This window comes from Psittacula echo (genome assembly GCF_963264785.1).
Source record: "Psittacula echo genome assembly, chromosome: 1".
Classification (NCBI taxonomy): domain Eukaryota; kingdom Metazoa; phylum Chordata; class Aves; order Psittaciformes; family Psittacidae; genus Psittacula; species Psittacula echo.
The window spans coordinates 13,433,658-13,446,224 of record NC_137735.1 but is presented as its reverse complement, the minus strand read 5'-3'; the positions used below and the strand labels follow the sequence as shown (position 1 = coordinate 13,446,224).

At 39.4% G+C, this 12,567-nt stretch overlaps 1 protein-coding gene across 1 annotated transcript in view; it reads right to left on the bottom strand.

The window, feature by feature from the left end:
* The window catches only part of EVC2 (EvC ciliary complex subunit 2), a 79,057-nt gene that overhangs the window by 35,383 nt on the left and 31,107 nt on the right, over nucleotides 1–12,567 (bottom strand). Inside the window, exons 10-11 of the mRNA XM_080639087.1 lie at nucleotides 4,791–5,115; nucleotides 1,052–1,291 (exon numbers count right to left, since the gene is read on the bottom strand). Of these exons, the coding sequence (XP_080495213.1) occupies nucleotides 1,052–1,291; nucleotides 4,791–5,115 (565 nt within the window). The remainder of the gene's footprint in view (nucleotides 1–1,051; nucleotides 1,292–4,790; nucleotides 5,116–12,567) is intronic.

The window sequence follows — 12,567 nt, the reverse complement described above, 5'->3', positions numbered from 1 at the left end:
TCTTAGAAGTGAAAAGCAATAAACTCATATCAGCTTGTCTCTAATGAACACGTCAAATTACTACAGTGAGTTCAACAAAACAAAATAAATAATGTGCTGAGCTTCTGGCCTGAATACCTCAGTACTGTGTGTACTCTCCTGAATATTCAGTGCACCTCCCGAGAGCCCTGATTTAACAGGTCATTTGATCAGGTACCCACAATTAAATACACATGCAGCCCTACCAGTGTTAGTAGAACTGTTCCTGCTTAAAGTTATCCACAGGCTAAACAGTCTTCAACTCAGACCTGAAGAAAGCATGTGTTCAGTAACAGCAGTAAGTCGCACCATGTCCTTTTTTTTTTGTTAATTCCTTTTTTCTTTACAATGTATTTTATGACTAAATAAAGGGTAATATTTCCAAAGGTGTTTAAACTGACTTCAAAGCCAAGGAAAAGTTCTTCACGTGTGTCTAGTGTAAGAGTGGTGAAAGCCAAGCCTGCTGCACACAGGCTGGCTTGGAATTTCCTCCTTCCAACACACAGGAACAGCAAAGGTTTAGATACATACAGATGAGTCTGGCACATACCAGTGGTACGCACACAATGCTCTATAGCAGGCATTCCCCAGCATCAGATAGTCAAGACAAGGTCTGATACTTAGGTGACCCATGCCTGAGCAGCTGAAACACTGTCAAAATTTCTTTCACTTGCTCAGTCTTCTGCTGGCTGCTCAACTGTCTTTTGCACAAGTGCTCTACCTCTGACAGTGGCCCACATGCTTAGAAGTATTACCCATGAAAACAGAAGTCAGCACCAAGCACATACTGTTGTGGCAAACATGTATAACTCACTGGTTTAGAAAAATGCTGTTCACATGCATCAATGTACAGTTATACAGATTTCTAGATGTGCACAATAATTGCATTATACTTTTTAATATTCTTCCTAAAAAAATTAGTTACAAAAGTGATAAAATTCACCCTGAAATATATTTTCTGAAACACTTCTCAAAAATTACTGTGGGTTTGTATTCTGTCATTAGGTTAGGAATGAAATTATCATCCTATTACCTGTATTTTAGAGTAACCTTCCACTAACGTTTTAGCTGCTTCCAACTTCAGTTCTCCCTTGCAAGTAGCATTTGTTATTTGCGTAAAAAAGATATTATGGAGCTCCTTTCTCTGGCAAACAGCCAGCTCTCTATAAGCCTTTCCAAAATATTCCTCTTGCTTTACCAGAAGGAATCTCTTCAGGTGGTCCTGCTCCAGTGTGTGAAGTCTATCCAGAAGACTTCTGTATTCTACAGCAGGCTGCAGAGAAGAGAGAAATAAATAGATCCGAAGTGATTTGCAGTATTCAACAGATTTTAAATTATTAGTGCTACCAGCTAATACATATTTGACTCATACCCTGATTACTATAACTTCAGGCTTAAATGAAGGCTAATGCTAATTATTATAAATGAAGGCTATACTAATACTAATACATGGTTTTCATCTGTTTGGAATGATAGAGGTTGTACAGCTGTCAATCTCTAACCCAGATAACAGTTGAAAGGCATAATGAAGTATTTTTAGAATTTGGAAGCATTATTTAAAATAAATTATACAAAACAGCATGAAATTCAACACAAAGGCTACATACATGAAATCAATTTCTTCGGTTTCATCAATCCTGAAATTCTATTAAAACTGAATAGACTCAAATAAGTCAGAACAATGACATAAGAATAAGCATACATTTTAAAAACAGTACAAATTAGAAAAAAATATTCTACAACAAATCTCTAAAAGTTCTTCCTATTGATGACCTACTTTATCTACTGATTTCTACAGATTAATGCAAAAGCATCATTTTAGAGTTGCAATAATGGAGTACAATTAAATGGCAATTAATTTAACAGCTTCTTTGCAATAAATACCCTGGAATGAAGGGATGCCATCCAGAGGGACCTTGACACGCTTGTAAGGTGGGCTGATGCCAACCTCATGAAGTTTAACCATGCCAAGTGCAAGGTCCTACACCTGGATTGGAGCAATCCCAGGCACAGCTACAGGTTGGGCAGAGAAGAGATTCAGAGCAGCCCTGCGGAGGACTTAGGGGTGTTGGTCGATGAGACAATGAACATGAGCCGGCTGCAGTGTGCGCTCGCAGCCCAGAAAGACAACCGTATCCTGGGCTGCATCAAAAGGAGCGTGACCAGCAGATCAAAGGAGGTGATCCTGCCCCTCTACTCTGCTCTCGTGAGACCTCACTTGGAGTATTGTGTGCAGTTCTGGTGTCCTCAACATAAAAAGGACATGGAACTGTTGGAACAAGTCCAGAGGAGGGCCACGAGGATGATCAGGGGACTGGAGCACCTCCCGTATGGAGACAGGCTGAGAAAGTTGGGGCTGTTCAGCCTGGAGAAGAGAAGGCTGCGTGGAGACCTCATAGCAGCCTTCCAGTATCTGAAGAGGGGCTATATGGGTGCTTCGGAGGGACTCTTCATTAGGGACTGTAGTGATAGGGCAAGGGGTAACGGGTTAAAACTTAAACAGGGGAAGTTTAGATTGGCTATAAGGAAGAAATTCTTTAGTGTGAGGGTGGTGAAGCACTGGAATGGGTTGCCCAGGGAGGCCGTGAATGCTTCACCCCTGGTGGTGTTCAAGGCCAGGTTGGATGAAGCCTTGGGTGGCATGGTTTAGTGCGAGGTGTCCCTGCCCATGGCAGGGGGGTTGGAACTGGATGATCTTAAGGTCCTTTCCACCTGAACTATTCTATGATTCTAGGAAAAACTGTCTTCTAATTCTCCAGTAATACTTACACATTCATAGTTTTAATCTCAGATGGCATGAACGCATTACAGAATCAAAATACACATGTTCCACACAGCAAAGAATGCTGCTTATGCCAGCAGAGCTACCTAATGGTAGCTGTGTTAGTCTTGTTTTAAATTTCATGCTATTTATCTGGGGACAACTGTCCTCTGCACCTCACCCCTCATTCCCAAGAGACACACTGGAGACAGCAAATAATTAATCAAAAAGGCAGGGAATATACACTCTGTGTTTTGGCTGAGAGGGGAGGAGGTTACTGCTCCAGCTGTTTTTCACTGTTATCTCTTGGATGATAATATACCCACTGACATGACCACTGGGCCAAGCCTAGTGCTCTGGTACACCCTTTTGGACAACGTTCCCTGGCAAGTATAAACCCAGGTCCTTTCACAGACAGGAAAGTGAACAGCAAGACAACAGTATAAGATAAATACATCAGGAAAAGTATTGGACTGGCCTCAATTCTTTAATTCCTACCATTCAGGATTTCCAATATAAAACATTGGAACTGAATAGGGACTGAACCAATATCAATGTATTTTGTGCAAAACAAAAGCCACTTTGCTGAGAAAGTATTTAGTGTGAGTTTCCATTCTTTGCCAAGACAGGATTTATCAGGAAGTGTTCAAAGCCAGGCTGGATGGAGTTTTAAGCAACCTGGTCCAGTAGAAGTTGTCCCTGCCAATGGCAGAGGGACTGGAACTTGATAATTAAGGTTCCTTGCAACTGAAACCATTCTAGGATTCTATAATCTCAGCAAGGTGTTAGACATCTAGTCTCAGCTCCTTCTATAATCAACAGAAGGAAAAGGACTTCTGCAGAATACAATTTACCTCATCCTTAAAAACATGTACATGACTATCGTTTCCTTGCTGTCTCCTTTGACTTTTCTATGCTCATATCCTACAGATACTTGAAAGCTCCCTAGAGTCAGAAGCTGAAATTCACCTGGAAATGGCAAAGAAATTCAACTGGGTCACTAGCCTTGCACCATCAACCTTCTCCACACAGCAGCCTGATATATCAAAGTACTTTCTGAGAGCTTCAACATAGCAAAAATCTTCTTTGTCAAAACTTCAATCATGAATTGTCATAGAGGACTTAACAATTACAGATATGATATGCAAATAAAAATGCTGTTTAAAAGAAACTAAACCAGAACAGAAGGCCAAAAATTTAAGAACTGTCTACAAACAGAGCACACAGAAGTAAGCAATATACTGATCTAAGGGATTATACTCATATACTCATGTATCCATACAGCTCTATTTCCACATAGTGACTACCTACAACCCTGAGTAAAGACACTTACCCCTTCAGAGAGAAATCTCTGAATGCAAGCGACACATAAAGCACAAAGCTCTTACTTAAAGATAGACTCTAATCTTGTAAAGAATCATACTCTGCCTTAAATTATTTATCTCACTGTTATCCAGAGGCTATTTCCAACAGAAGTCCACTCTTTGCTCTGCCTAAAATACAAATGGTTTTGCTTGCCTTCAGCTCGAAGGAAATCAGTCTTTGGTTGCACTTACATTCTCATTTTCTTCAAAATAAGAATATAACTATTGGAGGCTTTTTACCTAGATTGTAAGGTTTATGATGCAGAGAGTTCTGCTCTGAATGTGCAAAATACTACATACAGTGTCTGGCTGGAGTTCTTAGGAACTGTTGCAGTAAAATACAGTAAATAAAAATACACCACTTTGCAAGGGTTCAAGTGACTATAGAAAGATCATGGTAATTACAATCTTTTGTTTTCAGGTGTCAGAGATGCTCTTGAGATACATTCATTTTCTGGTTAAGTAACAAACAGTTTCTTAATAACAACTACCCTAATTATGGCATATGAATGTTTGAACACATTTAAATTGTACAGTTTTCCTCTTTATTCTTAGAAGAGGACGACTCAGCCACTTTAGTCTAAAAGCGAAACCATCTATATAAAACTGTGCATCATGCAAAACATTTGATTTTATACCAAGTTCACCTTTTCATTCATTTTCTTCATTAATTCCTCAGCCTCTTCATTTACAGCTCTCGCTTTTTGGCATTGAGCCTCCATTTTCTTTCTGGTTTCTAGATTACACTCAGCTGTTAAAGCCACCATCTTCCTTTCATATTCCTCTTGAATCTCCTTCTCCATTGCAAGAAACTGCTTTTTGAAAATTGAACTCATCCTCTTCTCCACATGAGGAAAGAGGCTGTGACTTAAGACCATGTTCTTCATCATCATAGCAATCACTTCTTTACATATCTGCGTTCGATATGCCTCCAGATCGGCATCTGCCCGTGTCAGGCTGGCAACCTCCAAGCTGTAGAAAGGTAATCAGAACTGTCTGAAATTGCAGATTATAGGAGATTTCTATCAGAAAACAAGCATATCTAGATTCATTCAATACTGGGTAACCGAATGACAGAGAAGTGCAGGAATATCTATCACAGCATATGAGCTCACTAATCATGATGGTAATGATTCATTAAAAAGCATGGTGAGCCAACTTCTACTACAGCAACTTTAAGGAAATACGTCCATTCTTGCATTTCTGTTTTCTTTAAATTCAAAACATTCCCTTAGCAAAAAGCAAACAAAAACCTTCCAGAAAGAAACCAAACCAAACCAACTAAAATCCACCACACCCCCGCTGGGAAGCAGAGAAAGTAAGTATCTGAATAGACTACAAATTTCACTGACTATGTGAAAAAGTTCTAAACTCACTGACCCATCTACATTGATGCAGCAATGCTTCGTGTTCTGCACTGGTGTATTCCCTTGTCTGCTGGGAAGAGGAGTGTTTTGATTATGTGCTGATACAAATAAATTAAAATAGCTAATCTCTTTTTCTCATTAATAGTGTTCTAGAAGAGATTAAATCCAGACAGAAACACAAGTTTTTTTACAAAATGCAGTAAACGGCATGTTCCATACGAATACATTCTCATTTCTCTTTAATTAAACTGTAATCATAATTATTCTCATTTCATATACAATGTAGCCACTGTAAATTTTATAGCTGTGCCTATTCTGCACTGAATTCAGCACTGGAAAACTATGTGGATTTTACCCTGGCATCTCAATTTACATGAGCACACAGCACTGTATGCTTCTGTGTGGATTAAGTATACAGGAATAAATTTGTGTCCTACCAAGTACACTTTTAAGAGCTTAAATCCATTCTTTTTCAGTTAAGCTAAAGTATTGGTTTGTTCTGTTACATAGTTAAATCTTAGAATAAATTTCAACTCCATAGCAAAGATGTTGGCAAGATCTGCCAGGTAGCAGAATGATACTACATTCACAATGGATTATCTTGAAACATGCAAGTCTATAAACACCTCACCTTTTAGTCAAACTCTCCTTATGAAGCAAATAAAGTTTAAGTAAATCAGTGATATATTATCATCACTGCCTCTCAGTCAAGCACAAGAGATCTATTGTCTCCATTTAGAAATCAATAGGATAGAATTAACTTGGTTTTTTTACTCTGACTCAAATACCTGAAGTATCTAGGAGACATTAGCTTTTTCTGTTGCAGTCTCTCAAAACCCCTGAAATGCACTGGCAAAAGCCACACTTGTCCTGGTGATCTGCTGCAGGGCTGTCCAGCTGCAGCTGCAAATCCTTCCCCATTTCCCCTGCCTCTTCCTCCCATACAGATGCAGGACTCACTGCTGCATGAGGCCAGATCCCTGTGGTTGAAATATCGTGTGCCTGAAGCATTCTTTGCAGTAATTTGAAGACCTTCTGAGAGCTATTATTTTCCATAATATCCCAAGACAACAAAACACTCCAGCTTCTCTGTGCACCTGCAGGTACACAGCCTTCTTGGGTGGCCTTCAACTATATTCATGGCCAAGTCCCCCAGAGCGCTGATCTCTTCTTGGGGAGAGTCCCTCTTTGCTCCAGGACAGTGGGGCAGCCACATAAGACAGGTGATGATGGCAGGATCAAGGGAATAGGATGCTGAAACAGCACCACAACCACTTCAAATGAGCGGCGCAGATGTGTGTTTTCTTTTAAGTCTTTTTGTTTACAGAAGTTCTAGGCCTTTTGCTGGTATAACCAGTTAGTACTAAGCTGTTTACTTGTTACAACTAACTTCAAAAAAGTGTTTCAGCTCTCTGCAAATGCGCTTAAATAAAAACAGGGATCTGGAAAAAGGAGCTTTATGCTGTAACATTCCTCTAACAACTGTTAGGCCGTGGTAGCAGGCTCCCTTTCATAGATTCACTAATTCATTATTAGCCTGTAAAAACCAAGCCTCTAGGTTTGTTTTTCTATTTAAATTCCTGCTTCAAGTCTAGTAGCTCTGATTTAATTGAAGCGTATCTTCTGTGAGAAACATCTCATCTTGGTTTTCAAGCATCCCCTAATAGAGAACTAAACAACACTTTAATTAATTGCTTCACTTTGTAATTCCTTTAAAACCTAAAAATGGTCACCTTACCCTCAGCTTGAATTTGAATAGTTTCAACTTCCAGCTCTCTTTGTTTGCTAGAATAACAAGCTCCTTAGTTCATTATTTTTCTGTTCTTCATGCGTGCACTGATTGATAGTGGTCACAGCAACTAGAAACCTTTTCTTACTGAGGTGTGAAAGGCTGAATTCCTCATCTTTCTCCAGTCTCCAGTTTCACCATGTTGATACATAGCTTGTAACACAACATTTATTTCTTATCACACATGCAGGATATTTTTCAGCATGCTTTGAAAAGAGATTAAGCCAATCCTCACCCACCCCCTTGCTTGCTACTTTTCCAGTCTTCTTCAGTAGTGATCCCAAGAATGAAAGCCAAAACCAAACACCATCATATTTCCTATTGCTATCTTTACCCACAGCATCTTCCTGTTCCTGCAAGTCATTACAGACTAGACCTGATTTCATTTGGAACAAGATTGCCATGCTCTTTCTCACCCACTGAGAGAAATATGGTACCAAATTAACTCCACTCCCCAAGATCATGATGCCAAATACAATAGGTGCAGTTCAACTGATGCTGATGTGTCAGCAAGTAAATGATGAGGCTGTTAAGATCTGAGGTGTATTCAATCTGCAAATCCCACTCTCAGGTTTCCTGACAGCACGTCTGTGAAGAAGGCAATGAAGCAGAAGCAGCATGTGAACTTTTCCACCAATCCAAGGGTAGTAGCAGGGAGGAAAAATAATTACAGGTCTCCCAGGTCACATCCTGGAAGACAGCAGCCAGACCATTACCTTTTCTCAGCTGAAGAAAGGTTGTGTCTGTAAAAATTATAAATCTACCTTCCACATGATGTGCTCTGCTTCTGTTCTGCCTTCTCCACACAGCAGCCAGTGGAGTGAGACAAGCTCATCACATCCTCCAGGAACCTTGCTTCAAGTTTTTACTCCAAATGAGAGGTTGAGGGCAGCCTTAACAAGCTGCATCAATACAGTCTTGGAGCACCAACAGTCAGCACAAAACAGCAACCCTGGACATATAATAAACCAAACGTTTTTAGACATAAGTTCACCAGAAGAGCAATGCTTACAATCATCCAGATTAAATGTGCAATGCTTTGTGACACCTTGGGAAAAAAAAAAAATCCTAACCTGGCACTGCCTCCTCAAACCAAAGTAGATCTAATAAGTTGCTTTAAATGCTTTGCACTCTGCTTGTTACAGCAATTCATGTTTAAAAGGTCTTGCATCTCTCCCTGAGCAAATTCAGAACAATAGAAATATAAAAGTCAATGAAGTACAGGCAGCAGATGGCAATCTATTGATGAAAAAGATGAAAGCTTCTGTTGGGCAAAGCATACAGAGAAAGGCTGAGGACAGTACAGAAGGTATGTGGTACAACAGTATGGGGAGAGGAAAGGTGAACAGACACGTAGAAAATGAAACTGCAAACAGCAACTGTAAAGATATTTCACTCACTTGAATAGGAAGAGGATTTACAGATCTGTCAGAGAAGATCTGGGAGAGGAGAATCCCAGATGCCAAAAACAGAAGCAGAGAGAATGCCTGAGCATCTGATGTCCTTCACAGACCTAATAAAAGAATACAGGAAAGCAGCTAAGATCAGGGAAGAAACAGCTATAGTTAATTAAAAAAATAAAATACACCACAAAAAAGGAAACCTCTCATGAACTACAAAATAATTGTGTCTTTAAGTTCTATTATTCAAATTAGAGGCTTGCAGAGGGAATTTTTGAACAGGAAAATTAATAGCTCCTGAATTTAACAGTCCTAAAATGAACTAATGGCTTTCAGACACAGAGACACAAACAAACTCAGAGTTCACAAAGATAATAAACTACTGTGAAACAACTCTGTGAAGTCTAAAGAGGAGAGAAACATCAAGCAAACTCCCCTTCGGTGACATTTCCTCACCAAAACAGAAAAACCTGTCTTTCAGAAGACTTAGCTCTCATCTTCAAATATGCCAAATAGTAGCATACATATTACAACAGCATCCAGAGGCGACTGGAGCCCTGTGGTAGCAGGTTCTGCCAAACCATTCATGATACACAATGCTTCCAAAAAGCATGTAGTTTAGGGTCATTTGTGGATGGTTTCTCTCCAGTGTCCTGGATGCCCTGATGCATCAGTGACTCAGAGCACCCTGGCACAGCAGCTGCACCAACTCCTGCTGCAGAGAGGAAGGCAGCCAGGGAAGGACAGACAGATATACAACCACCCCCAGTCGGTGGCACCCACTGCTACCACCTGAGCCAGAGTAGCACATCTCCTGCACCCATGGGCACAGTGGCAATGGGACAGCTGCAACGAGGAAAGAAGTGTTATGGTCCATGTTGCCTTGTCATATTTCAGAGAAGTGAAGCTGGTGAGACAGTCAGGCAGGGAGTTACAGTAAGCAATGAAAGCCAGCTGAAGTATAATGGACATCAAGGGTCTTCAGCTGCAGGTGTGGTTTGTTTCCTAAATCATCCATGTATTGAGGGATTAGTATTACAGTATCAGTAACCTAGGCTGTGTTTTGGGTTTTGTGTTTGGGGTTTTTTTCACTGTTTCTTGGGATTGTTTTGTTGTTTTAGGTTTTTTTTTTTAATTGTTTTTTGGTTTTGGTTGTGTTGGGTTTGGTTTAAGTACCACGACAATGTGGACCCTGTGTGTAGCGCTGTGGTTTCCTCCCTTCCGCCTCTCCCTCCTTTTTTCTCTCCTCCACTTTCCATCCTCTCCCACTGGTTTCAGTGACAATAGAGACTGGAAACACTTCAGGGCAGGGATTTACAGAGGTTGCATCATACCCAGACACAAACATTTGCAGGAGACAAACTGTGCTAATGCAGAAGCAGAGATAATGGCATGAAGTCTTAATGGCCATCAACTGCTCAAAACCTAGTTCTTCAGCCTTCCTGAGCTGGAGCAGGGCGCGTTGTTTCTTCCTGGTCTCTGCCCTGCCAGGCTGGGTGCATGACCCTGTGTTAGAAGAGGTCAGAAGATGCTCTGTGCTACATCAGTAGCTGCACTAGCCTGCAGCCAGCTCTCAGCTGGGGGAGTTCATCCATCTGTCCTTTGACGTTTATACAGCTAAGCATAAACTCAGCGTAACTCCAACACAAGCCTACAGACACTACAAGAAATCTTGTCAGTAAATAAAATTGCTAAGAAAGGTAAATGACAATTCTCCAAGGATGCTTTCACATGAATGAGTCACAGGTTAATTTTAGCCTTCCAGAAAAACTCAGAATGCTGACAAAACCAGAAATAGGATTCTTATATAGCGAAAAAAGAGAAAAAAACCCAAACCGGAAAAAAATTGAGCTAAGAGACCAGTAACTCTTCAGAAAAAACATGATTCACAAAAACCTGCCACAAGTCTAAGCACTCGATTTGGCAGCAGTTTCACATCAAATTCGTTAAACTCTCCACAGCAACATAAAGAGAGTAAAGGTATCTCAATTCCTAAATTAATCTGTTTAAAAACCATTTGAAAAATACTGTATTTAAGAAACTGAGAATCTCTGCTTTGCTTGCAGAAAGTTTGAAACCTGATAAATCAGTGACCTTCAGCAAACCCATTTAAAAACCACAGGTAGCTACAACAGAGCTGTCGCCACAGAGCTCAGATAATACTATTTCACTGAAAAAATAGTATGCAAAAAGAGGTAAAAATACTCCAGTCCTGCCTCCATTGAAGTCATAACACATTTTACCATTGTTTTTAAAAGCACCAACTTCAGCCTGGATAATAACAAAAGCATAAATAAATATTATGGCTATATGCATCATGCATTAATGCCTGAGGAGCTGTGACCTACTGAGATTCTTCTGATCTGTTCAGACAGGGTGAGTATTCAGATGACGCAAACGATAGGGCCTATCAATCTTCTTTCAAACCGATATGGAGTAAAACATCAATAACAGCACTACTGTCAAAATCAGACTGTTTTCTGAATGAGATAAATTATTCTGGGTGGACAGAAGAAATGACCCATATAATTCTGAACACAATTTCTTCACTTTGCCAACATCAAAGAAACACTATTTTTTGGGATGAAAAAAAGTTACGTATTCATTAATTTCAAAGGACTTGTTTTCTTCAGCTCCCCTATTATGAACTCCTATTACCTATTAAGCATTTGAGCTTCTATGATGGGAAAAAAATACATAGTTTATGCACTTGCCACTTATAATTCTTATAAGAGCATTCATAATACACTCCTACAAATGTTGGGTTTATTCCATGTGCATTCACTGCATCTTACTGTCATATCCATGTGATTACTGTATTTCTGCATTGTACACGTTGCACAAAAACATATAATCTCCCTTCAAAAACTCCAGAATTTTGATTGTACTTTTTAGAAGTTATGATATACAGAAATTTATCACCTCAACTGTTCTCTTGTACTAACAATGTAACTATTTCTCACCATTTTCTATGTAGGAATAGTCAAGTCTAGCTGCTATGACAATGTGATCTTTTATTCATACTTCTAATCTGAATTCAGGGTTAAAAAAAAACCCCAACACATTTGCTCTTGGAAAATTAAATTGAGATGTAGAGGAAGAAATTTACATTTAGAAGTAAAAAAGTGACCTTCTAATATGGTAGTAAATTGTTTTTGACTTTTCTGTCAAGGCTCTCTGGAGACAGTTTGATCCTGTTCTCTAGTACATTGGCCTCAATGTCCTCTACTATAAATCAGCTTTGATGCATACACATTATTCAGTGATTTCCTAATATAATTGGCAGTATGTACTGTGTATCAGCAAGCAGTTTCAAGTTCAGCTAGAGCTTTGACAAACTCAAGGAAGCATACCTGTATAAAAAATGAAGACTAAAAATATAAGTTGTAGTGCAAAGTTGTTTAAAGAAATTAAGTTACATTTAACATCTACCTTCTGAGACTACGAGCATGATTAGACTTCACATTGGACACAAACCCCAACTGCTCATCTCTCTTCATATTCTGTTGTAGACGTATAGAAAAAGGGATCCACAACATTTTGGAACATCGTCTTCTAGGGTGCATGTCAAAATTCAAATCATATAGCTTCTCCTCATTAGGATTCATTGCCAATGAGGAACATTGAGGAATACACACATGAAGGAACCTACTGAGAATAAAAGCCAAGCTATTTTGCTGCATAATGTACATCAAAGATATGACTTATTAAGACTAAACTCACAAAATGAGTAACTAAGAAGCTTCCTTATGAAATATTAAAAGTATGTTTTGTTCTCTAGCCAATCCTCCTGACATTGCAAACTGTCACACTACAAAGATGTCCCTGTCCATAAACATTGAACACAAGCTCCTAATGTATTTGCTAA